A 26,318-nucleotide genomic window follows, 5' to 3' on the forward strand; every position below is an offset into this window, starting at 1 on the left:
TGCCAGGTAAGACGGACCTACTTCCCCTTCCACCATGATTCCGTTTCCTGAGGCCTCCCCAGCCATGTGGAACTGTGAGTCAATTAAGCCTCCTTTATAAATTACCCAGTCTCAGGAAGTTTTTTTGTTTGTTTGTTTGTTTTTGAGACAGAGTCTCCGTCTGTCACCCAGGCTGTAGTGCAGTGGTACAATCTTAGCTCACTGCAACCTCCACCTCCCAGGTTCAAGCGATTCTCTTGCCTCAGCCTCCTGAGTAGCTGGGATTACAGGCGCACGCCACCACATCTGGCTAATTTATTTTTAGTAGAGACGGGGTTTCGCCATGTTGTTCAGGCTGGTCTTTAACTCCTCACCTCAGCTGATCCACCCACCTCAACCTCCCAAAGTGCTGGAATTACAGGCGTGAGCCACCGCACCTGGCCAAGAAGTTCTTTATAGCAGTGTGAAAATGGACTAATATACACAACTATGGTCACCATCCTAAGGACCTATCCTCCTCTTCCTTCTTGGTCATTTTCCGCCACTCATAGTGGTAACTCCAGTTTTTCTTTATAATTAAAAAAAATTTTTTTTGTTCCTAGAGCCATAAGTTTTGAAACTCCAGTTTTAATTCCATGCCCTAGGTTTAAAAAGGTGAGCTGGCCTTTCTGGGCAGCCTCCTGGAGTCTATGGCTACTGATCTGGTGAAGTGTCCCTTGGATGGACATTTTTGACCTGGGTGAGTCGGGGGTGGTCTTACCACACAGGCAGAAGTCTTCGCTTTGGGTTTCCCAATTCTAACCCGGCAAATGGATCTAAAGACAAACTATGAATGTTCAATGTGTAGTGTTTTTAAATATACGTTTGCTTTTTAATTATGTAAACACTGACAGAGTTCCAAAGTCAAAATTGTTAAATATGGTACATATCTGTCACTTCCATCCTGATCTCTCCCTCTTTGGCCATTTTTATTAACTTTTGATTTACTGTTCCTTTTTTTTTTTGAGACAGAGTCTCGCTCTGTCGCCCAGGCTGGAGTGCAATCTCAGCTCACTGCAAGCTCCGCCTCCCGGGTTCACGCCATTCTCCTGCGTCAGCCTCCCGAGTAGCTGGGACTACAGGTGCCCACCACCACGTCTGGCTAATCTTTTTTTGTATTTTTAGTAGAGACGGGGTTTCACCGTGTTAGCCAGGATGGTCTCGATCTCCTGACCTTGTGATCCACCCGCCTCGGCTTCCCAAAGTGCTGGGATTACAAGCGTGAGCCACCACGCCCGGCCTACTGTTCCTTTTTTTTGTAAAAGTATAAGCAAATATGTATATACATTTGTATTGCCACAGTGATATAAATTTTTTTAAACTTAAAAAATATTCCAGGCTGGGCGTGGTGGCACACGCCTGTAATCCCAGCATTTTGGGAGGCCGAGGCAGGTGGATCACCTGAGGTCAGGAGTTCGAGACCAGCCTGAGCAACATGGTGAAACCTCATCTCTATTAAATACAAAAAATTAGGCCAGGTGTGGTGGCTCACGCCCGTAATCCCAGCACTTTGGGAGGCCAAGGCAGGTGGATCACCTGAGGTTAGGAGTTCGAGACCAGCCTGGCAAACATGGTGAAACCCTGTCTCTACTAAAAATATAAAAATTAGCCAGGCATGGTGGTGCACGCTTGTAATCCTAGCTACTTGGGAGGCTGGGGCAGGAAAATCACTTGAACCTGGGAGATGGAGGTTGCAGTGAGCCATGATCGTGCCACTGCACTCCAGCCTGGGCAACAAAGACTCTGTCTCAATAAATAAATAAATAAATAAATAAATATTTATTATTTTTTTGAGACGGAGTCTCACTGTGTAGCCCAGGCTGGAGAGCAGTGGCATGATCTCGGCTCACTGCAAGCTCCGCCTCCCGGGTTCATGCCTTTCTCCTGCCTCAGCCTCCCAAGTAGCTGGGACTACGGGCTCCCGCCATCACGCCTGGCTAATTTTTTGTATTTTTAGTAGAGACGGGGTTTCACCCTGTTAGCCAGTATGGTCTCGATCTCCTGACCTCGTGATCCGCCCGCCTCAGCCTCCCAAAGTGCTGGGATTACAGGCGTGAGCCACTGCGCCTAGCCATTAATTAATTAATTAAAAAAATTAACCAGGTGTGGTGGCACATGCCTGTAATCACAGCTGCTTGGGAGGCTGAGGCAGAAGAAGGGCTTGAACCTGGGAGGCGGAGGTTGTAGTGAGCTGAGATCACACCATTGCACTCCAGCCTGGGCAACAAGAGCGAAACTCTGTCTAAAAAAAAAAAAATTCTGGCTGAGCGCAGTGGCTCATGCCTGTAATCCTAGCACTATGGGATGCCAAGACAGGTGAATCACCTGAGGTCAGGAGTTTTGAGACCAGCCTGGCCAACATGGTGAAACCCTGTCTCTACTAAAAATACAAAAAATAAGACGGGCATGGTGGCATGCACCTTCAATCCCAGCTACTTGGGAGGCTGAGGCAGGAGAACTGCTTGAATTTGGGAGGCAGAGGCTGCAAGGAGCCGAGAATGCCACTGCACTGCAGCCTGGGCAACAGAGCGAGACTCTGTCTAAAACAAAACAAAACAAAACAAACAAACAAAAAAATTCCCTGAAAATGGAAAGCAAGAAAGAAACCAGTGAAACTAGCTGAGTCCTGAGTTGGTACAACCACACACAGAAGAATCATTTCAGGCGGCCTTTCTCTGGTAGCCACCACCAAGAGTTCACACGGAGGCCCTGGGTACCGGCTCCCCTCCCCACTGCCTCCGGATCTAACCCTTATGCTAGGCCTGTATGCAAGCAGAGAGCCAAGCAGTCAAGGGAAAATAATGTGGGAGAGGAGCCAGGGGGAAGGAAACAGGCTGCTGAAGAGAAGGTGCTTCATGACAATCCTGTAAGTTGCCACCAGTGTGAAGGCTCCGGCTTGGTGAGTGTGGCTCCACACATATCACCATTCAGAGGCGCAGAGAATGTGGCACTACCTAGTGAGGGCAGTGAATTGATTCCACAGGACTTGGTCTTTCAGCGGAGGCTGGCTGCTGTTCTAGAAGCACTTTGGTCTATAGACTCCAATGCTAGCCCCTGGGACACCCAGCCATGGCACTCAGCCAGCCCACAGGTGGGCCAGAGTGGTGAGGACTCAGCCAGGACACATGGAGTCTGCTGCCCAATTCAGCCAGGGAAATGAGGTCAGCCCTGGGGTTGGGGAATAGGGCAGACAAGCTGCACTCAGACACAGGGTGCAGTGGACAGGCCGGCGCGAGGGCAGAGGAGGCTCGGGCTCCTGGCTGTGGTCATTCCCATGGATATTTTCTGTGCCATGACCTGTGCTGAGCACTTTATGTCCGTGGATACTGTTACGGGCTGAACTGTGTCCCTTCAAATTCATATGTTACAGGACCTCAGAATGGTACTGTATTTGGAGATAGGGTCTTTATAGAGGTGATTAAGGTAAAATGAGGTCAATAGGGTGGGTCCTAATCTAGTATGACAGGTGTTCTTATAAGGGGAGATTAGGACACAGACACACACAAAAGGATGACCCTGTAAGGACTCAGGGAGAAGATGGCTATCAATAAGCCAGGGAGATGGGCACAGTGGCTCAGGCCTATAATCCCAGCACTTTTGGAGGCGGAGGTGGGCAGACTGCCTGAGCTCAGGAGTTTGAGACCAGCCTGGGACAATATAGCGAAACTCCATCTCTACAAAAAATACAAAAATTAGCTGGGCGTGGTCGCACACGCCTGTCATCCCAGTTACTTGGGAGGGGTGGTGGGGGAGGTGCTGAGGTGGGAGGATCGCTTGAGCCCGGGAGGTTGAGGCTGCAGTGAGCTGAGATCACGCCACTGCACTCTAGCCTGAGTGACAGAGTGAGACCCTGTCTCTTAAAAAAAAAAAAAAAAAAAGCCAGGGAAACAGGCCTCAGAAGGAAACAACCCTGTTCGAACATTGACCTTGGACTTCTGGCCTCCAGAATTCATGTTTTTTGTTTGTTTGTTTTGTTTTTTGGCCTCCACAATTCTGAGAATGAGAATAGACATTTCTGTCGTTTAAGCTGCCCAGTCTGTGGTGCTTCGCTATGCAGCCCTGGCAGACCAATGCACACGTCATCTCGTTAATTTTCCTCACCACTTACGGCTGAAGAGGGCAGGATTCAGGGATTTGAGGGGACCCCACTGATGAGAGGGAAGCCTGGCCAGGCTGCCTAGCCAGGCTGGCAACAGCCCCAGAACCGGCTCGCTCCACAGAGCATGCTTGGGCCTCAGGGTGAGGCAGTGGGTGAACATGGCTTCCCCTGGCACAGCACTGGGTATCAAGGGACAATCACAGGGCCTGGGGTAGGGGGAGCAAGGGGACTGCTGGGCAGCCCTGCCCCTGAGGAGGCTCTGAGGAGCCTGTGAGGGCTGGGGACAGACCGGGCACAGGCTGGGTGTGGAACACACTCTGTGAGTGAAGAGGACGGCCATGCAGGTGCAGGCTTACCTTGTCGTACCTGAGGGCCTGCACAATCTGGGGGATGTAGAAGAGGATGGCGTCCTGTGGAGGTGGAGCAGAGTTGGCCATGACTTCTGAGAGCAGAGCCACCCAACCCTACAGCCCAGGCCCTGCCTCTGCTTCTGCTCTGCCCACAGCAGGGCTGAGAACTGGGGAAAGCCCAGAGGATGGCAGGCAAAATGACCGATGGCTCAGAACACAGGAATGGAGGAAACAGGTAAAAGGAGCAAGGCTCCTGTTCTACAGTGGGCAAGGGCCTCGCGCTCCTCACTAGCGAGCCTGCCTCAGGGAAATGGTCTGCTGTGGGTCAGACTCTAGAATATTCCAGAGACCCTTCTCCACCATCATCATGGCTATCTCGTGGGCTCCCTGGGCTCCCACAAGGAGTGAGGGACGCTCCACGGGTGAGGTCACTGTGGGGTTCCAAGGCACAGCTAGCTGCACTGCTGTGTGGGGTGTGCACAGCTGCCGCGCCGCCTCGTAATCAAACTCAAGTTAACTTTATGTCTTTAACTCAAACGCCTCACTAGATTAAAAAACAAATGTAACTAGAGAACACATTTGAATTAGAACTAAATCCATCTTCTACAACTACTTGAGCAAAAAACAGGGAAAGGACCAGTATGTAACGGGGCGACCTCATGGCCAATGGTGGGGCCTGTGCCTCTCACCAGGTAAGACCCCTCCCAACAGTCCTACCAGAGGTCAGCTCAGCAGGGCCCTGGGCTCACCGGAGGGAAGGACCGCAGGACTTTCACCCCGTACTGTGCCGTGAGAGGGTGCGGCGGGTACATGCTGGAGAAGTAGGAGAGGCCTGTGGGTGGGTCCGTGGGCGCCCAGCACAGCACATGGCTGAGCTCTGGAGCATCGGCGTCGATGGTGTGCCAGGTGACCAGGAACTGCAGAGAAGGCGGGGAGATGCTGTGGCTTGGGCAGTCCCAGGACCTCTGGAGATACCTGGTCCACGGGCCACACAGGGATGGCCATGAGAAGTGATGTTTCTAAGCATCGGTAACCATGGGGAAGATGCTTCTGATGTGTTATGGAAAACAACGTAACTGCAATTAGGGTGAAGTGCATTACATTTTTTTCTACTGTGAACAAAATAAATGCTACAGACAAAAAATAGAAAACACAGGAAATCAGAAAAACCATGAATAGCACTGAAGTTGCCAAGTGGCTGTTTTTGTCTCATTTCTAGTTTCAGGCATTTCTGGGTGCAATGTGCTATTTTGTGCAGTTTGAACTCAGGCCCTGGTACGTGGGCTACGCTACCTTGATTGCTTCAGGCACATCACTAACGGCTCCCGGGTCCAACCGAACGAGACGGGTCACTTCGTTCCCAATGGCTTCTGTGTTCTTAAACCTACAGTGCACAGAGGGTATGGGTGGTGCTGCCTCGCCAGGGAACCTGCACTCTCCCACCACACTGGAGTGAGGGGAGCCAGGGGGAAACACTGAACTGGAGGGATTCACATCAATACCAAGTGACGGCTTGGATACAAACAAATAGAAAGAATGAAGACCTGCTATTTGATAGCACAACAGGGGGACTACAGCCAATAATAACTTAATTGTACATTGAAAAATAACTTTAAAAGAGTGTAACTGGATTGTTTGTAACTCCAAGGACAAATGCTTGAGGGGATGGATACCCCATTCTCCAAGATGTACTTATTTCACGTTGCATGCCTGTATCAAAACATCTCACGCACCTCATAAATACAGACATCTACTACATATGCACAGAAATTTTAAAAAAAAAGTTTAAATAAAAAAATGTTTAGCCAGGTGACGGCTAAATGTTCTATTATGCCACTAACTAGTAGGTCTGAACATTAGTGTTTTTTAAAAAGAGGATTATAATCTGCTGTGATGAAATGCTGGAACTTTCTTAAAGAAACAGGAATTTTTCTACACTTAACTGTTCAAAGGGCTTCCTTTCACCATCCTTGTCTTAAAACCCCTGCCTCTTACTCCTTTTCCTACCATATCCTCTCCTGACTCTCCACAGCTGCTCATCCAGTGAGTCAGTGTCTCAGTCAACAGTCCAGGGGCCACAAGGCACCTGGTCCATGAAGGGGCAGCTACTAGTTTCCAGGTGTTCCCACCTCAGGCTAATGCAAGGCGGATGTCCCATGAGCACTGTGCTTTGAGACAATGCAGAGCTGCGCTGCGATCCTATTCCAGAGGATCAAAGTAGGGCTGGAGAGAGGATGCAGTACATTGGCAAGTCTGGGCTCACAATGGAGAATCACCCACCCTGGACACATTCACAGGAGGCTGTGCACCATCTGGTGGGATTCTAAACAGGGACTCTGCAGTCCCTCTCAGCCACCATCGGTCCGAAGTTCTGTCCCCATAAGAGCTGCCACAGAGAGATCACAGGAATGTCACTGCTGTCTGCAGCATGTGCCTCCTCCAAATACTCTGCCACTGAAAGGTGACATCCAGGAACAAACCCAAACCCTCCCCAAGGCGGTTCCGGCAGCCGCCTGCCAGGAGTGACAGCCTCCACATGCTTCCTATCCGGCAGGAATCAGATCTTGGCTCTGAATTCACCCTGCTGCTACCTCCCTAGGCTCCAGCTGCTGCAGCACCCCAGGCAGGCATCTGAAAAGATCACGAGGGTTGCTGGGTTATCTCTGCACAGAAGGGCTCGGGGAGTGTCCTGGGGCTCGAGGACTAGACTACTTCCTGACTATCCTTGAAAGAGGCTGCAGGGCACTCCTGAGAACTCATGACCCAGCTGGCAAGCACCCTGCGCTGGACCTCTGGTGAGGCCTGTGTCAGGCTGTGGTGCCCGGGGGCCCACCTGGCAGGCAGCTGCACGGCCAGGTAGGGAGAGATGCTCCAGGCGAGGTTCACGTTGTCCTTCCACTGCTTCTCACTCAGGCTGATGTACTTAGATCTCCAGTTGGCCACGCTGTTCTCTCCAGCCTGGTCTAGCTCCAGTTCCGGGGCTGACAGCGGGTTGTACCATGTGATGAGACGCTCGATCTCGGTGGCCTGGCAAGATAAGACATAAGGCCTGATATGCACCCCTTCCGTGAGTGCCCACACGCTGCCCCGGCCACCAGGTGTTGTACAGGCAGGTGGGGGGCAGCAGGCACAGCTGCACCTGTGGGCCTTACCAGCAGGGACAGCAGCAGTGTCCTGCGCTTCATGTAGTATTTGTGCAGCTGGGAGCCCCGGTTGGTTTTCTTAGACATGCCTAGGAGGAAAGACAAAGCACAGGTGTAGTCCTCAGATGCCACCTGTCTGCCCTGAGATTCTAAACCTAGAGGAAGCTTGCAGTGCTCTGTTCTGCTGTCTGAGCAAGTGTCCATCAAGCAGCTTGCAACTAGAATGATAACTTGCATGTGTGGCCCCAGCAGCACACCTCCCACCGACCTGATTTCTTGGAGATGGTGGACATGCCGCTGGACAGAGGGTAGGTGTTGATCCAGCCTTGGGTGGCTTGTTGCCGAGAGCCAACAGTTATGTCCAGGTTGCTCCGGGTGTCCTGATTATCTGAGGGCAAACACATTGTTGATTCTAGAGTGAGGTGGCTCAAGAAAAGGTACCACAAAAAATAAACTACTATTCACCAGAGATAAAGCAATTAGTGGCAGAGCAGGCATTTTCTGGAGTCCTAGAATCGACTGCAGGAACAAACCTGTCTGGATGGTGAGTTTTCCAAAAGCGTGAGAAGTTCTTTAACTATTCTAGATGGAATGTGTAAACATTTTTATTATATTTCTTTTAACCTTTTCAAACTTTTTTTATTTTATTTATTTACTTATTTATTTTTGAGATGGAGTTTCGCTCCTGTTGCCCAGGGTGGAGTGCAATGACGTGATCTCAGCTCACTGCAACCTCCGCCTCCTGGGTTCAAGTGATTCTCCTGCCTCAGCCTCCCAAGTAGCTGGGATTACAGGTGCCCGACACCACGCCCAGGTAATTTTTGTATTTTTAGTAGAGACAGGGTTTCGCCATGTTGGCCAGGCTGGTCTCAAACTCCTGACCTCAGGTGATCCACCCACCTCGGCCTCCCAAAGTGCTAGGATTACAGGAGTGAGCCACTGTGCCCAGCCTATGTTTTATTTTTGAGAAGGAGTCTCGCTGTGTTGCCCAGGCTGGAGTGCAATGGCGTGATCTCAGCTCACTGCAACCTCTGCCTCCTGGGTTTAAGCAATTCTCCTGTCTCAGCCTCCCAAATAGCTGGACTACAGACGCCCACCACCATGCCTGGCTAATTTTTGTATTTTAAGTAGAGATGGGGTTTCACCATATTGGCCAGGCTGGTCTCGAACTCCTTATCTCAAATGATCCACCTGCCTTGGCCTCCCAAAGTGCTGGGATTACAGGCGTGAGTCACTGCACCTGGACTTCTTCTAGACTTTAAAATAGAATAGGCTGAGCACAGTGGCTCATGTCTGTAATCCCAGCACTTTGGGAGGCTAAGGCAGGTGGATTGCTAGACGCCAGGAGATCGAGGCCAGCCTGTACAACAAGGCAAGACGCCCTATCTCTACAACAACAATAAAAATTAGCCAGGGGACCTGGCATGTGTCTGTAGTCTTAGCTGCTTGTGAGGCTGGGGTGGGAGAATTGCCTGCACCCAGGAGTTTGAGGCTGCAGTGACCTATGATTACACTATTGCACTCTAGCCTGGGCGACAGAATGAGACTGCATTTCTAAAAAAAAGTAGAAAATAAAATAGAATAAAACAAATATCATAATTTTCTTGATAAAAGATGGCAGTTATCTGATCACCGGCAATGTATAGTCCTTTAGTACGGTGACAACTTGAGGGCCTGTGGGGGCAGACTGTAAGGACTGTTTGCCCTCTTCTAAGTGGAGCCAGAAAGCTGCCTTAGAAAGTCACTGCATCTGCTTTTTTCTTTCCTTTTCCTGCTAGTTAGGTTGTCAGCCGTAGGTCTGCTAAAGAAAACCCTCTCAGCCGGGCAATGTGGCTCACACCTGTAATCCCAGCACTTTAGGAGGCTGAGGCGGGCAGATCACAAGGTCAGGAGTTTGAGACCAGCCTGGCCAATATGGTGAAACCCCATCTCTACTAAAAAATAAAAAAATTGGCCGGGCACGGTGGCTCATGCCTGTAATCCTAGCACTTTGGGAGGCCGAGATGGGCGGATCACAAGGTCAGGAGATCGAGACCATCCTGGCTAACACGGTGAAACCCCATGTCTACTAAAAATACAAAAAATTAGCCGGGTGTGGTAGCGAGCGCCTGTAGTCCCAGCTACTTGGGAGGCTGAAGCAGGAGAATGGTGTGAACCCGGGAGGCGGAGCTTGCAGTGAGCGGAGACTGCACCACTGCATTCCAGCCTGGGCGACAGAGCGAGACTCCGTCTCAAAAAAAAAATAAAAAAAAAACGTCCGGGCGCGGAGATCGAGACCATCCTGGCTAACACGGTGAAACCCCGTCTCTACTAAAAAAACACAAAAAATTAGGCAGGTGTGGTGGCGGGCGCCTATATTCCCAGCTACTCAGGAGGCTGAGGCAGGAGAATGGCACGTACCCGGGAGGCAGAGCTTGCAGTGAGCCGAGATTGTGCCACTGCACTCCAGCCTGGGCGACAGATCAAGACTCTCTCAAAAAAATAAAATAAAATAAAATAATAAAAATAAATAAATAAATAAATAAAATTAGCCAGGCATGGTGGCGAGCACCTGTAGTTCCAGCTACTCAGGAGGCTGAGGCAGGAGAATCGCTTGAACCCAGGAGGCAGAGGTTGCAGTGAGCCAAGATTGCGCTACTGCACTCCAGCCTGGGCGACAGAGTGAGACTCTGTCTCTCAAAAAAAAAAAAAAAAACAAAAAACCCTCTCTCATCTCTCAGTCTGTGCTTAGTAATCAGCTAGGTGCTGGGAGAACAGGGCATGGCCTCCTTACAGAGGTTTGCTGCTTGTTTGCGTGGCATGTTTTCATTCGACATTCCCTTCCCTGGAATGCTTTGCCCTGTCCACCCTGCATGCCGGTGCAGCCTTTCAGACTCAGTTGAACTGTCTCTCTTCCAGAAAACCATCTGATTCCCCAACTCTGGATGGGCTAAGTGTCTGTCCCCGAGGAGTGCTCCCACAGTTCCCTCATATTGAAATCACCTGTCCATTTGACTGCCTCCTACAAGACAACAACAGACCATACCCCCGTCATGTGGGTGTGCACCAGCCTCAGCCCAATCCTGGGCCATCAGCTGCTCAGAGGGATGTGTGAACGCAGCTGGTGCCAGTGCAGGGAAAGCGCGGTGAGTGGAGTCGGCTCAGCTGCCTCGGGTGCGTGTTTATGCTTCTCAGCTCAGGCCAGAGGAGAAGCAGAGCCAGGCATGCACTGGCCTCCAATGACCGTGCAACACAGCCAAGGCCAGGGCTCAGGGGGGGTCTAACTGCTTTTCCGTCCCTACCTCTGGCACCCTCAGGGCAGCCCACGTTGCACCCCTGTCCTGCCTGCCTCCACCATGAGCAGCTGCACTGTTGATGGTTACCTGGGGGAACAAGCTGGCTGGCGGTCAGGTACTTCTTATCTGAGAACATGGCGGTCCAAAATTTAATCATGATGCTTATGTCTTCACGCAGCCGCTTCTCTCCTTGAGTAGGGAACTTTGGGGGACAGCTTCAAACAACCATAAGAGGACAAGGGCTGAGTGTCTGGAGTCAGGGACTAGAGGCCAGTCACACGAAGCAGTGAGAAGGTGATGCAGACAGTTTCTTAATGACAAAAGGTCAGCCCAAAGCCAGTCATTAGCAAGGATGATCTGGCCCATTCCCATGGGAAGGTGTGGTGGCTCGGGAGCCCTCTTATGCCCTCCTCCCTCACTGCCCACAGCAGCCCCTACAGCTTTCCACTGAAGCTGCACTTGTGGCAGATCAGGGCAAGGAAGCTGCACTCATACAACAGCACAGCCTATGGGTGCAGAGCCCCAGGCAGTGGGTGTTTGCAATTCTTCGTGCAATAAGTCTTCACATTAACAGGGAAATTAAATGGACGCACTTAATCTCCTAAATCAGTTGAACTGAGGGAAAATTTGCCTACATCTCGCTGGGAGGCTAGCTCTAAGTACACGGGACACATGCACAGGGCTGAAGGGTATTTAAATCCACAGGGCCAGGGATACTGAAGGAGGAGGTTGGTGAGCACAACTGGGCAACTGTGTATTCCTGTGAGTGACTTCCTGGGGGTCTGGGGCGATGGAACACTTGGAGGGGCTGGGCCGTCCCTGGACGCTGCACAGCACATCTTGGGGGAGTACCTGAAGTAGTCAAAGGCAGTGGAGTAGATCTTCTCACGAAGCACATTGCGGATGGTTGCATTTGGAACCACGTCGGCATGCAGGAGGGACAGCCCCAGGGTCAGCAGCCTGTGAGGGAGCCCGGGACCCGGTCAGAGCAGGAGCCTGGCCTGGGGCCAAGTTCACCTTCTGGACTCTCTTCCCTGCCCTTCCAGGAGCAGCTCACTGAAATGTGTTCCCCGTCTACAGAAGCACCGTGATACGCAGACGCCCCATGACACACTGTACACACCAGGGGCCCTGTGCTCCCCAGGAAGAGGGCCCTCACTTGAAGCGGGGCCCGATGGCCGCCACGTGCCGGTTCATGCTCCCCTTGGCCCCGCCGATGTTCAGGGACATGGAGCGCTGCAGCAGGCTGGAGAAGATCTCCACTTGGTCAGAGCTGCAGTACTTGGCGATCTCAAACCGCTGCACCAGGAACTGAGCGAAAAGAGGAAGACGCTGTGGTGGTGGGGCTGAGCCGGGCTAACCCTGGGGCCGGCAGAGACAGCTAAGGAGGGGTTCTGGGCTGACTGGCCAAGCTTGCCGAAGGCCTTGGGCTCGGCTACCCCCACCCCAGGAACAGTCCTGGCCCCCCAGGTGGAGCACCCCAGAGCCTTGGTGGGGGAACAGGCACGTACGTCGATCCAGATGTAGTGGGGGGTCACTTCGGGGGGACAGGGTTTGGGTTGACTCGCTTCCGAGGCAGCCAGGGGGTCTGCTTCCTTTATCTCAGCAGAAAACAGGCCAAATTTCTGCTCCACCGTCATGTGCCAGGCCCCTGCCATCTCCCGCATGAACTACAGGTACAGAAGGAATGTTAGTTCCTCTGTGAAACACAAAAAGGGGCTACTGTCAAGTTTTCTCTAATTAAAAAAAGGAACACGTGCTCACTGAATAAAATTTAGAAACCAAGAAAAGTATGAAGAAAAAAATGAAGATCGCCTATAGTCCCACATCCCAGGGTCATCTGTGTCAGTGCTTGGTGTATTTTCTCCAGCCTCTCGAGGCTGCATTCTGTTCAACCCGGTTCACAGTGTGGACATTGCAGGTGTGAGGTGGCAGCACCCGGGATGTACCTGATGCCCTGACAGGCACTGGGTAGGTGACTCTTCTCTATAACCCTGAGAACCCTCTGTGGCTGTGAGCGGGAAGACCCCTCTGTGGGCTGCTGAGCTGGCAAGGGCAGAAGAGGGTTCTGGATCCAGAGCCTGGCTCCTCCTCTCCACCCCACACAGACCCTACCCGATGCCTTCATCCCGCTAACCAGATCAGGAAAGGCCCATGGAGCCGAGGTGAGCCTGCAGCCACCATGGCCAGGCCTGGGAGCCCAGGGTCAGGCTACTCCCACGGCCCAGTCATGCTCAGCCAGGTCCCCATTCCGTGGCGGGGCATGAGGGGTGCCCAGAGGGAGCAGCATGGTGCCCGGGAGACACCTGGGTGCTGCAGAGAGTAAGAGGTGCAGCTCACACGTGGAAAGCCCCCACGATTTCTGGGTGTTTTTACAAGGAGACCAAGAAACAGCATTTGGCATCTGGCCATAGAGGATTCTATCCCTCTGTTGTCCCAGCAGCACCAGCTTCTACAAGGGCTCCAAGCGCCTGTGCAGAGGTGGCAACGAGGCCTAGTGAGTAGAACACACACTGCGGCTCCCTCCCCAGTACCCATCCCCTCCCTTCTTCCTCATGAGGTGGATCAGGGTGGCCACGTGGCCAGTCACAGGGCTCTCAGCCAGGGTCCCTGCTGGCTGAGGCGGCCACTGTTCTCCCCGGCCACTCTAATGAGCCAGGGAGAGTGAACTGGGCAAGGCCCTGGGAACACACGCCAGGGTGAGCTTCATAAGGTCAAGGCAGCTGGCCTCTGCCTTTTGCACTCTGTCCTTGTCTTCCTTCCTGCTGGGAGGCACAGAAGCCATCTGGAGGCTGTGAGGGTGGAGACAAAGGCCACATAAGCCCAGGATGGCCAGGAGCCGATGGGAGCCTGGGGCGGGGCTCTGTCTGCTGCTTCCCTCTAAGCTGCCCATGGGGTGAGGACTCCTGGGGGACAAGGCACTAGAGCCTGCTTTCTGTTTCCTGCAGACCGATTAGTCTTATGGAAGCAGACAAGGGAGCAAAAAAATGGTGGTGGGGGGGGACCCCAGAACTGCCACGCACAAGAAGCCATGGAAGAGATACACTCCCATCTATTTGTTAAACAACCACATCCTGGTGGCTGCCTCTGTGCCAGGGCCTCGTGGACTCTGGGCATGGTGCTGTGAATGAAGACAAACATGACCACACAGTCTATGGTGGGGACCACAGACAACAAGAAATAAGCTACACACACTGAGAAACACTAAGAAACAGCAGTGCGAGTGACAGTGTGACAGACCAGGTGGCCAGGGAGAGCCCTGGCAAGGAGGGGACATCTGAGATGAGCCCTGGAGGAGACGCAGGAGTGACGCGCAAGGCACAGCCGTCTGAGAAGAGGGAATGCATGACGCAGCCTATGGTGGGAGCAGCCCAGGAGGGCAGCTTCAAAAGTGAAACTGATGGGATGTGCTGAGAATCATCCGTGGGAAGTGCAAGCAGGACCCCAGCATGGCCACAGCACAGCAATCGAGGGAAGAGAGAGGATGGAAGTCAGGTGGGAAGGGGGCTTGCAGGTCACAGAACAAGCCCACCTTCGAGTCTGTAGGGGGGCTCTGATTCCCCCCTGGCTTGCGCCAACCGCATGTGGAGAAGGGGAAGATGCCTGGGGTTGGGGAGCAGGAGGCCAGGCCAGGGGGCAGCAGCTGGGATGCTGGGACTTGTCAGATCCTGGATAAACCTCAAAGGTGAAGGTGATGGGATGTGCTGAGAGTCATCTATGGGATGTGCATAAGAGGGAGTCAAAGATGTCTGAGCAGAGAGAAGGACCTCGCTGGCATCTACAGTGAAGGGAAGGGCCATGCTGGCATCTACAGTGAAGGGAGGGACCTTGCTGGCATCTACAGTGAAGGGAGGGACCTCGCTGGCATCTACAGTGAATGGAGGGACCTCGCTGGCATCTACAGTGGAGGGAAGGGTCACGCTGGCATCTACAGTAAAGGGAGGGACCTCACTGGCATCTACAGTGATGGGAGGGACCTCGCTGACATCTACAGTAAAGGGAGGGGCCACACTGGCATCAACAGCGAAGGGAAGAACCACCCTGGCATCAACAGTGATGGCGGATGGGCGACCAGTGTAGCGGTGTCTGGAGCTGTGGTTGGACCCATTAGTTGGGGCTGCTAATCAGTTCACCATGCAGGCTGTGGGCCAAGCCACTGAAGGGATGCACCTGGACTAGGAGTGACTGGGCTGGGTAAGCAGTGGAGCTGGCCAGAGTAGCCAGGCAGGGAGGAGGAGCCCTGGGGCATGCCGGTACTGAGAAGGCCCTGAGCTCAAGAAGGTCCCTTTATTCTGGAGGATGAAAGGGCTACAAAAATTACAAAGGCCTTAAGTCCCAAAACAGCTGCTTTCAAGACCCAGAACTCTGAAGGAGGCTGTGAGCAGCTTTCCCTGAGCTGATCTGTCCTCCTACCATCTGGGACCTGCTAGTGATATCTGTACTCCAACTGCCCTGCCCCCAGGGGTCAACCAACCCACTCCTATCTGAGGACCAGACAGGGAGGTCAGAGGTTCAAGGGCACCTGGACTAAGGAAGTGGAGAGGAGAGAGACGGATCTGGGCTCCAGAGCCCCAGGTACAATGTGAGGGCTGACACGTGGTCAGGAGCACCCCCAGTGCCCTGTGAAATGGGAACGGCTACAGCCCCTACTCTTTTTCTTTTTTTTTTTTTTTTTTTTTTTTGAGGCGGAGTTTCGCTCTTGTTGCCCAGGCTGGAGTGCAATGGTGCGATGTTGGCTCACCACAACCTCCACCTCCTGGGTTCAAGCGATTCTCCTGCCTCAGCCTCCTAAGTAGCTGGGATTACAGGCACATGCCACCACACCCGGCTAATTTTATATATTTAGTAGAGACAGGGTTTCTCCATATTGGTCAGGCTGGTCTCGATCTCCCGACCTCAGGTGATCCACCTGCCTCGGCCTCCCAAAGTGCTGGGATCACAGGCGTGAGCCACTGCGCCTGGCTGAGCAGCCCCTACTCTTAAGGCCCACCGAGGTCTGAGGCTGAAGCAGCATATGGAAAGGAATCCTGACCATAGCAGCACTGTGTCCTGACAGTCACAATTTGTGGTGAAACCAGGGCTTCCAGAAGACCCTGAGAGGAGGGCACACTTGTCCTCTTCTGGGAAGTGGAGAGTCCCACCAAGAGATAGTGTGTAGGCAGGTGTGTGCAGGCAGGTGGGCACCTGGGCCCACACAGGAGTGAGCGTGGCTAAGACTTCCCAGGATCGGGTACCTCCTGAGCCCAGAGGAGGACAGCCTCAGGGTGTGGGGGAAACTGCAACCGTCAGCCTAGACCCCAAGGCCTGGGTTCGATGGACAGGAGAGTAATATACATATAATGCCCTGCTTAAGTTGGGTACACAGCAGGACCAGAGCAAGTTATCAGTTACTAGTGCAGCCCACATGCATTTATTTTGGGTCATGAATTTTAAGTATCATACAAGGATCACGAATCTTTCCCCTCTCAGTGAAATGAAGGTCCCAGACCCCTGTAAGGAGGTCAGGCTCCCCACTGTTCCCACGCTGAGATGTGAACAGCAAGTGTGACATCTCTTCATCTCCTGGGCACTATGAGACCTGGACAGGTCAGGTCCTTGTAAAGGCAGAGACAGGGAGTGAGGACCTGAATGACCATGTGCTGCTGGGGCCAGTGCCAGGTGTGAGTGTGAGTGGGTGGAGAAGCCTGACACAGGCCAAGGGACCTGAGGCCAGCTGAGCCACTGGAGATGGCAGGAGCAGGAAGTGCAAGCTGGACTCCAAAAGACCCCAAATGAAACAGTAATTTGGTTTGTATAAAAATCCCTTTAAGACACCTTTCCCAATTTTGCTTAAAATAAAAAAAAAAGGAAGTGAGGTAAAAAGCAGGAAGAACCCATACTTCCTGCCAAGACCAGCTATTGAGTAGGAGGAGGAGCCACCAGACATAAGAAAGACATCTCGGACAGGCGCGGTGGCTCACGCCTGTAATCCCAGCACTTGGGGAGGCCGAGGCGGGCGGATCACAGGGTCAAGAGATCGAGACCATCCTGGCTAACACAGTCAGGAGACTCAGTCACAAAAAAAAAAAAAAAAAAAAAAAAAAAAAAAGCAACTGGCTGGGCGCAGTGGCTCACGCCTATAATCCCAGCACTTTCGGAGGCTGAGGCGGGCGGATCACAAGGTCAGGAGATCGAGACCATCCTGGCTAACACAGTGAAACCCCATCTCTACTAAAAAATACAAAAAATTAGCCGGGCGTGGTGGCGGGCGCCTGTAGTCCCAGGTATTCAGGAGGCTGAGACAGGAGAATGGCGTGAACCCGGGAGGCGGAGCTTGCAGTGAGCCAAGATCGGGCCACTGCACTCCAGCCTGGGTGACAGAGCGAGACTCCATCTCAAAAAAAAAAAAACAAAAAAAAGCAACAACAAAAAAAGTCCCAGCTACTGGGTCAAGAGGCCGAGGCAGGAGAATCACTTGAGCTCAGGAATTTGACGTCAGCCTGGGCAACATAGCAAGACTGTCTTCAGAAAAAAAAAAAAAGAAAAAAAATAAAGACCTCCTTCTCTCTGGGAAAATATACAGCAGTCCTCCTCAACTGTCAGTTTTATTTAAATGTACAATGTCCAGTATAGAAACAAAAACTTTCAAACAGTGAAGAAAACAGATAAAAAGAAACTGACCCAAGATGACTCAAATATAAGAACAGACTAGATAAGGATATAAAAATAATTACAATAAATATGCTCAAAGATTTATAAGAAATAATGGAAAGAATGCATGAAGGTAAGAGAATCTCAGCAGCAGAAAATGCAAACTATAAAAAAGAATTAAATGGCTGGGCGTGGTGGCTCATGCCTGTAATACCAGCACTTTGGGAGGCTGAGGCAGGCGCATCACTTGCGGTCAGGAGTCCAAGACCAGCCTGGCCAACATGGTGAAACCCTGTCTGTACAAAAATACAAAAATTAGCCGGGCATGATGGCTGGTGCCTGTAATCCTACTTACTTGGGAGGCTGAGGTGGGAGAATCACTTGAACCCAGGAGGTGGAGGTTGCAGTGAGCCAAGATTGTGCCACTGCACTCCTGCCTGGGCAACAGAGTGAGACCCCATCTCAAAAAACAAAAACAAAAACAAAAACAAAACAAAACAAAAAAGAATTAACTAGAAATCCTAGATCTGGAATTGTTTCTTTTTCTTATTTTTAAATTAAATATTTATTTATTTTTTGTTTTGTTTTCTAGACCTGAGAATTGTATCTGAAATAAAAAATATACAAGATGGTTTTACAGCAGAATGAATAAAGCAGAAGAAAAGAACAGTGAACTGGTATACAGGTTAAAAAAAAATTTAACCAAATGAAAGAGTGAGAAAAACCCTGAAAAACTGAAAAAGACCACAGAGAATGTCGATGATCTATGGGACAATACCAAGTCACTAATATATGTGTACCTGGAATCCAAAAAGGAGACGAGAGAGAGAGAGAATGAAGTAAAAAAAAAATTAAAAAAATATTGACCTAAGAGCCTAGGAAGTAAAAAAAAAAAAAAAAAAAGAAATGACAAAGAAATATTGACCTCAAGATTTCCAAGTTTGATGAAAATCCTAAATCCCTGAAATTAAGAAGCTCAATTAATTCCAACAGGATAAATACAATGAAAATGACACACAGTCAAACAACTAAAAATGAAAGATAAGGAGAAACATCCAGCAAGTAGTCAAAAGAAAAACAATAACATATACAGTCAAACAACTAAAAATGAAAGATAAGGAGAAACATCCAACAAGTAGTCAAAAGAAAAACAATAACATATACAGTCATCCTTGGTATCCTCAGGGGAACTGGTTCCAGGATGTGGAACACATGGATATGGAGGGCCGGCTGTACTGAGAAACAAAAAGACTGTTGACTTCTCTCCAGAAACAATGCAAGCTACTAGACAATAGAAGATAATATTTGAAATGCTAAAAACAATAAAACAAAAAACTATCAACCTAGAATCCTGGGCCTAGAAAAAATAATCCATATGCATCAAAGATGAAGGTGAACTAAGATGAGAGAATTTATTTCCAGCAGACCTGCATTACTGGAACTGTTAAAGAAAATTACTTGGCAGAGGAGATCACAGGAAGACTCTAAAAGTGTGAGTGATGAAAAACATTTGGATAAATTATAATGCTATAACAAAGCTTTGTCTTAATTTCTTTGAAAGACTTTTGATTTTTTTGAACAGAAACAACATTATAAGGTCTACTGCATATAGTAGTAAAATATGAAAACAGGACACAAGGAATTAGAGGGAGAAATTGGGTGTCATAATGGCAGTAAATCCACAGTGGCAATGGTATACAGCTGTCTCTGCAGAATCCTCTCCCTGGCAAGAACTATAACTGCTGCGGCCACTCCAGTTGTCGTTTACCGACAGCTCACTAGGATGCAGGTGCTCTTGTAATGATGTCCACCATGCAGGTGAGGAGCCCCGCCCAGGAATCAGAGCCCTGCAGGCTGAAGCGTGACTTCCACAGGCCCTTCTGCATATCTTTGATGGGAGCAGGCTGGTCAGGCTGAGAACCCAGCACTCCCCTGACTTCACAGGTGTCCCCCTGACTAGATAACCTCCCCCAGGCGCCCACTGGACCAAAATGTTTCCTAACAGCGCTGAATGGTGTGATTGATACAAACCCCACGAGGTTATAAAATAGCAGGCAAATGTGAGATATTATCATCACTGCCACCACCACCAGCCCGGAACATTTTAATTCCATTTTTGGAAATATTCCAATTTTCCTGAGGGAAGAAGAAAATCAAAATCCCCCTTTCTGACCACTCATTTCAACTGATCCTAAGAAATACAGAAAGAAAACATGTCAAATTCCCTGCTACCCTGACAGTTAACAGGATCTTTGAAAAATAAAATTGTTCTTAAGCGTTTATCTAATCAGCTGAAAGGTGAGTATAAACTTCCTTGTGGGCCCCCCGCAGTAGCAACTCCAGAAATACGGATGCCAGGGAAAGGGGGCTGATCCCAAGATTAGGTCAAGAAAAACATTCCCATGGACAAACACAACTGCTCCCAATCAAATTCAGAGTTAACAGGTGTTCAAAAAGCTGGATTTCCCATTTCAGTAGGGAAATGGCTTCCCCTACCGAGGTTTTGGGAGATAACGGCTTCTAGGTACCAGTGGGTTGCTGTTAACATATATTCTATTTTCTGTAACTGTCAGGTATAATAATAGAATCCATAAGGAGACTGAGGCTTGAGAAGGTGAGGGGCTTGCCCAGTGTCTCCATGCTTGGTGGTGGCAGCACCAGGGAAGGCTCTTCCCGTCTGTTATCCCATCCCATCCGCATTGCCAACCCGAGGTCAGGGTCCTACCGGCACTTCCACTCCATCCTTGCCGGCCAGCAGCCACTCCCAGCAGGCCAGGGCTGTCTCCATGCCATGCTCATTGAACATCCGGAGGGGACCCCAGCACAGATGATGAAGAAGCTGCGGGTCACAATCTGGAACCAAACACACGTCAGTCAGAGGCCTCCAACAACAGCTGAACCCAAAAACAGCTTCCCTGGGCTAACAAGAGTTGACCAGCTGGGGCCAGTGATGGCCTTTTATTGACTTTCCACTCATGAGAGATACTCCTCTACTGGGGGAGCTCCTGCTCTTTCTCCGGCCAGTACTCCAGCTGGCTATGGGTCATCAAGGCCAGCATTCATTTAGAAACGAGCCCAGAATTCCACAGTGCTTCAGTGAGTTACCTTTACTGCTAATGAGCATTGCAGTCAGCTTGAACATGGCCTGCGTGTAGTGCTGAGGATGACTGCGGTCTAAAGCTGAATGTAGATCCTGGACCATCATTTTGTTCAGGTCAGACATCTGGCCTGTGGTGCCTGAGAACCGAATCATTCCATACACCTGCAAAAACATTCTCATCAGCAACTAAGCATATAATCCAGGCAATGTGGGTGAGGTTCTGGAAGCCACCAGACCACACTTGTGGTGGCACTGGTGGGTGCCTCGCTGTCCCAAAGTGGAGCTCATGCATGCAGAGAGACAGGCTCATTTCAATGATGCTACTACTGATCACAGCTTTTTTTTTTTTTTTAAAGAACAGCTCCTCTAGAAATGCATGTTGGCAGTGCTACCACTGCAGATGTTCCCCAAGGGTGGGAACCTTGTCCCTCATCATTGTACCCAGCAGTGAGCCCGGGGTCTGACCCATGGTGGGACTGCATGAATGTGAGCTGGATAAATATATTTCCTCAAACTCAATTAATGACTCAAACAACAATATCAGCCTCATTATTATTTTTTGAGAGAGGGGAGTCTCGCTCTGACGCTCAGGTTGGAGTGCAGTGGCATGATCTCGACTCAGTGCAACCTCTGCCTCCTGGGTTCAAGTGATCCTCCCACCTCAGCCTCCCAAGTAGCTGGATTACAGGCATGCGCCACCACGCCCGGCTAATTTTTGTATTTTAGTAGAGACAGGGTTTCACCATGTTGGCCAGGCTGGTCTTGAACTCCTGACCTCAAATAATCCACCCGCCTTGGCCTCCCTAAGTGCTGGGATTACAGGCGTGAGCGGCCACACCCAGCCCTCCTTACTATTATTAATAATTTTTTCTTTGAGACAGAGTCTTGCTCTGTTGCCCAGGCTGGAGTGCAGTGGTGCAATCATACTTCACTGCATCCTCGAACTCCTGGGCTCAGGTGATCCTCCTGTCTCGGCCTCCCAAAGTGCTGGGATTACTGGCGTGAGCCACTGTGCTTGGCCAACCTATCTATTTTTAAAGACAAATATAACTTTTTTTTCCAGAGAGAAGAACATACAAGTGACAGAGAGCTAAGAAGGAGTGAACTCCCACTCGGACCAGGCCACTGATAGACTTTCAGAGTCACCAGGGAGCTTAGAAATGGCATAGACTAGGCCGGGCGCGGTGGCTCACTTGTGCGACTTTGGCAAGTTACTTAATCTTGGGAACCTCTTTTTATCTATAAAACTGGAATAATAATACATACATCTTACCGAGTGCCCAAGAGCCTATGGCATGTAACTGTTTGTTACTGCTGTAAAAAAAAGCCAAAAAAATTAAAAACCTTCATTCAGTGTAGCCAAAGTGTACACAGAGTTACCCTCTTGTGGAAAAAACAAGTAACTGTCATAAACACTCTGGAATGTGCCAAGAATCCTCCTAAAATGTGCCCTTTAAATCCTCCTAAAATATGTTAATTCCACATCACCCGGACGCTTTGTTCATTTTCCACGAGGAAGCAGCCAACAGGCCTCAAAACAAGAGGACACTTTAAAGGACCTAGGGTGCAAGGACAAGAGAAGTACCTCGCCTGCGTAGCGGTTGCGCAAATTCAGGGATGCCATGAAGTTGGAGTAGTCTTTCTTCACACAGGCCGGGCGCTCAGTCAGCTGAGTTGCCTACAGACAGATAACCATTATTTTAGACTATGGCAGCACTATCCTTTTCTCGTGTTTACCATGGCTAAGCCTAAACCCAATTAAGAAGTCACACTCGGATCTGGGGGTTACTATTAATAAAAATCTTCACTGCTGGCAAGTTAATAAAGCAAAATATTTTAGAATACCCAGCAGTTTGATATGTTCCATAAGAAATTAAAAAAAAAAGTCTCTGGAAGGCAGTTTCTGCTACTGGTAAATAGGCCTTTGCAAGAAAAAGAATCACTAGATTGTGAGAGCAATTGTCACCTGTGATGGAAACGCCATGAAAGCATTCACAGCCGTCTCCTTGAGAGTTGCGTGTGCAGCTTATAAATGTCACTTACAGACCGTAAAGGGGCTGAAGGGGAGAGCCAAGGCCAGCAGGCTCTTAAACATCTGCTGGCTGCTCTTCAGTCTAATGGGAAGAGACAGAAAAGGGTACACCTTGAATACAAAGGCAACCCACAGAATGGGAGAAAAATATTTGAAAACTACCGCCCACCCACTCCACCCCTCCAGCCACTCTCTCTGCTTCAGCCTCAGCCTCCCAACCCCAGGGCCTCAGTGACCTGGCTTCCTAACCCAGGCTGGCTGCTGTGCCACACCTTTCAGTTCCTGTTCATCCACGGTCACTGCAGAGTACAGCATGCATTGAAAAGGACCTCCTTTCGCATTTCCCTTTAGCATCAGTACTAATGGGGAAAGTGAGCTTCTCAACTGTTTTGAGTTTAGAGGGATTTTTTTTGAGGGGACATGGTGTGGAGAAACAGGACCAGGAGAAGAAAATACAGATGTTGGGGAACATCAAAATATAAACAAGAACAAAAATACATGATTTTTCTCATGAAATTATTAAACTGGTTTATTTAAAAACATAGATCATGTAAAACTGCTTTACATTTTCTGGAAACAATGCGGTCTTTGGCACCAAGCAGGACTGAGTTAGAGCTTGGCTCTGATACTAATCAGCTGTGAGACCTTGGGAAGTCAATGTCTCTGAGCCTCAATGTGCTCATCTGTAAAGTGGGCATAACCCTCTCACAATGTTGTTACACGTTCAACGTAATGACACACACAATGTCCTGGCATGGCAAACAGCACCTGATGGGCAGCGCAGGCCAGCTCCCTCCCTTCCACCATCACTCCTCACTGCCCAATGCGATCTCGGCTCACTGCAGCCTCTGCCTCCCTGGTTCAAGTGATTCTCCTGACTCAGCCTCCCGAGTAGCTGGGATTACAGGTGCGTGTCACCACGCCTGGCTAATTTTTGTATTTTTACTAGAGATGGGGTTTCATAAAAAAAAATAATAATAATAATAATTAATTTTTTTTTTTGAGATGGAGTCTCACTCTGTTGCCCAGGCTGGAGTGCAGTGGCGGGATCTCGGCTCACTGCAAGCTCCGCCTCCCGGGTTCACGCCATTCTCCTGCCTCAGCCTCCCAAGTAGCTGGGACTACAGGCGCCTGCCACCATGTCCGGCTAATTTTTTGTAGTTTTAGTAGAGACGGGGTTTCACCATGTTGGCCAGGATGGTCTCGATCTCCTGACCTTGTGATCCGCCTGCCTTGGCCTCCCAAAGTGCTGGGATTACAGGCATGAGCCACCGTGCCCGGCCCCAGAATTAATTTTTAAAAATTAAAAAAAAATAAGTTAGAGAAAACCTAACTTACATCGAATTTTCTGGGGAAAAAGAACAAAATATTTTAGGCAAAACAGATCTTTCACAAGTCAGCTGGCTAGAGTCTAGAAAAGGCTTACAAATGGGAACACATATTCTATTTTATGTAATAAAGCTTTGCTCCTACCACCCCCAAAAAGGAAAAGGCTTATGACTGTCATAAACTCTTACAGTCTATGAGTTCCGCCTCTGGCCTCTGTGGCCACCCAGTGGCAGAGACGTCCAGGTCAGGGCACTGATACCTGGTGCCCTGTCAGAGTAGGAGACCCGGTGCAGGTGGCCCTGCAGGTGCAGGCTGGACCCAGCTCAACCATGTCTGCTAGACTGGTGTCTTTAGAGATAGTGCAGTAACCTCGAGGGAAGTGCCCTGATAGCAAAATGAGGCGAGAAGACACCAGCCTTCTCTGGCACAGCCTCAGGCCCCACAAAAGCCAGAGGGCACTCAGGCCCCTCTCTCCCGCCGGTATCCCAAGGGAGGCCTGTCACCCTTCCTCCTGGGTGCTCAGCCTCTGCACCTCCACATATCCCATCTCATGCTCCATTTGGAGAGAGTTGGGAAGCACACATGGCCAGGCTCTAGATTCACATTAACCAACAAAATCTCTGTGACCAGCCCCAGTCACATGGCCAGGTGGAACTGCCTGCTTTAATCCTATTTAACTCTTAGCTCTAATTTAACTCAGAAAGTATTGCTGTGTGAACCCTCTGTCCTCTAGATTAATCTCTAGCAGAACAAGAAGCTGAAGGCATTCATGTGCGGTTCAGCACCTGCAGAAAACAGAACTGTTCAGGAGTCCAGTATACGCTCCAGGTAAGTGCAACTGTGGCATCGCGCTGCCCGTGTCAGGTGGAGCTCTGTTTCCGTCCTCTCAGATGGGGACATTCAAATCAAAATCTGATCACTGACATATCAAGCACTGATGCCCATAAATCCATAAATTAAAAAAAAAAAAAGCACAATAAGGAAACACTCATTTCAATGGCCACCTCTTCTTTGGGCCAAGGTGCGGCTTGCACCACTACCATTGTCAACAGACATCCACAGCACCCTGCATGTACTCATGTGCGTCATGAAAAGCGACAGCCGAGCTCTAAGCTCCCCTGCACTGTGGCTCCTATGGTCTAAGGGGTCACTGCTCTTCAGAAGGCTCGCACATACCCCGAGAGTTGTGTTCTGCTTGTTGTAGCCAGCAAAGTGAAGGATGCTCTCAGTGGCCATGGCCAGCCCCGTGTGCTGGGACAGTCCCGATACCCAGTTCTGATGTTTGTTCAGATATTCCTGAAATAGGAAAAACACATGGGGTTTCAGTTATTTATCTGATTTTTTTAGAGGCAGGGTCTCACTCTGTCACCCAGGCTGGAGTGTGGTGGCACGATCATGGCTCATTGTGGCCTCGACCTCTTAGACTCAAGCCATCCTCCCGCCTCAGCTTCCCAAGTAGCTGGGACTATAGGGGCACACCACTATGCCTGGCTAATTCTGTAATTTTTTTTGTAGAGATGGTGTCTCACTATATTGCTCAGGTTGGCTTGAATTCCTGGGCTCAAGTGATCCTCCTGCCTCAGCATCCCAAAATGTCAGGATTACAGGCATGAGCCACTGTGCCTGGCCTTGCTATTTCATTTAAAGGGGAAAATAAAACTTATAAATTAAGGTGTGGGCAAATGGACCAAACACTGGGTTTCTGTCCTGGGTCTGCCCCTCCCTAACTAGCTGTGGGACTGTCAGTAAGTCAAAGCCCCTCTATGACCAGCTACTGCTCATTTGACTGAGGATGAGGCCAATTCCCTGAGCGGCTGTCATGCAGTCACTGCAGTGTTGCACCGTCAACGGGGGAGGACCATTTATTCTTTCAGCACATCCTTGCTGAGCATCTGCTGTGGTAGCCACCAGGCAAATAAGCTACAAAGCCTTGGCCTTGCGCTCAACAGGCAGGCTGCGTGGTGTGGGGCCTCGGTTCTTTACTGCAGCATACCAGCAGCCTGGAGTGGGTGAACTGGACAGCAGGAACGAAGAACACCTGTGTCCACCTGGCCACCCAGTGGGAGAAGGGTGCCAGGCAATGGGATACCTGGCAGAGCCCAGAGCTGTGAGGGAGGCCTCCTCTTCTGGGGACCACAGGGGGCTCAGCCTGCAGGAGTACCAAGGACAAGGGTCTGGAGGGTGGGGGCGAGCCTGGGCCAGATGCAGGCCAGGCGAGAATGGCCTCCAGGGTCACGCAAAGGTGTTTACAGGCGTGAACCAACTAATTCCCTTAAGAAGAAATGTACAGGAGTATGTACATGCAGAATTGTCTCAATGGTTTTGGGGGACTCCTGGGGCTC

The 26,318-nt window shown here is 50.2% G+C and overlaps 1 protein-coding gene across 5 annotated transcripts in view; it reads right to left on the minus strand.

Moving 5' to 3' along the window:
• Positions 1-26,318, minus strand: part of PI4KA (phosphatidylinositol 4-kinase alpha) — a 150,728-nt gene that overhangs the window by 14,392 nt on the left and 110,018 nt on the right. For all 5 annotated transcript variants that reach the window (XM_055375017.1, XM_031007558.3, XM_055375015.1 and 2 more), the window contains 14 exons: positions 25,153-25,272; positions 22,201-22,293; positions 20,621-20,777; positions 20,241-20,368; positions 12,397-12,555; positions 12,045-12,196; positions 11,738-11,845; positions 10,973-11,100; positions 7,879-7,998; positions 7,620-7,699; positions 7,301-7,494; positions 5,761-5,851; positions 5,217-5,384; positions 4,474-4,527 (listed from right to left, as the gene is read on the minus strand). In XM_055375017.1, coding sequence (XP_055230992.1) covers positions 4,474-4,527; positions 5,217-5,384; positions 5,761-5,851; positions 7,301-7,494; positions 7,620-7,699; positions 7,879-7,998; positions 10,973-11,100; positions 11,738-11,845; positions 12,045-12,196; positions 12,397-12,555; positions 20,241-20,368; positions 20,621-20,777; positions 22,201-22,293; positions 25,153-25,272 — 1,752 coding nt within the window. The remainder of the gene's footprint in view (positions 1-4,473; positions 4,528-5,216; positions 5,385-5,760; positions 5,852-7,300; positions 7,495-7,619; positions 7,700-7,878; positions 7,999-10,972; positions 11,101-11,737; positions 11,846-12,044; positions 12,197-12,396; positions 12,556-20,240; positions 20,369-20,620; positions 20,778-22,200; positions 22,294-25,152; positions 25,273-26,318) is intronic.

The sequence above is a fragment of the Gorilla gorilla genome, chromosome 23, assembly GCF_029281585.2.
Source record: "Gorilla gorilla gorilla isolate KB3781 chromosome 23, NHGRI_mGorGor1-v2.1_pri, whole genome shotgun sequence".
NCBI classification, from domain to species: domain Eukaryota; kingdom Metazoa; phylum Chordata; class Mammalia; order Primates; family Hominidae; genus Gorilla; species Gorilla gorilla.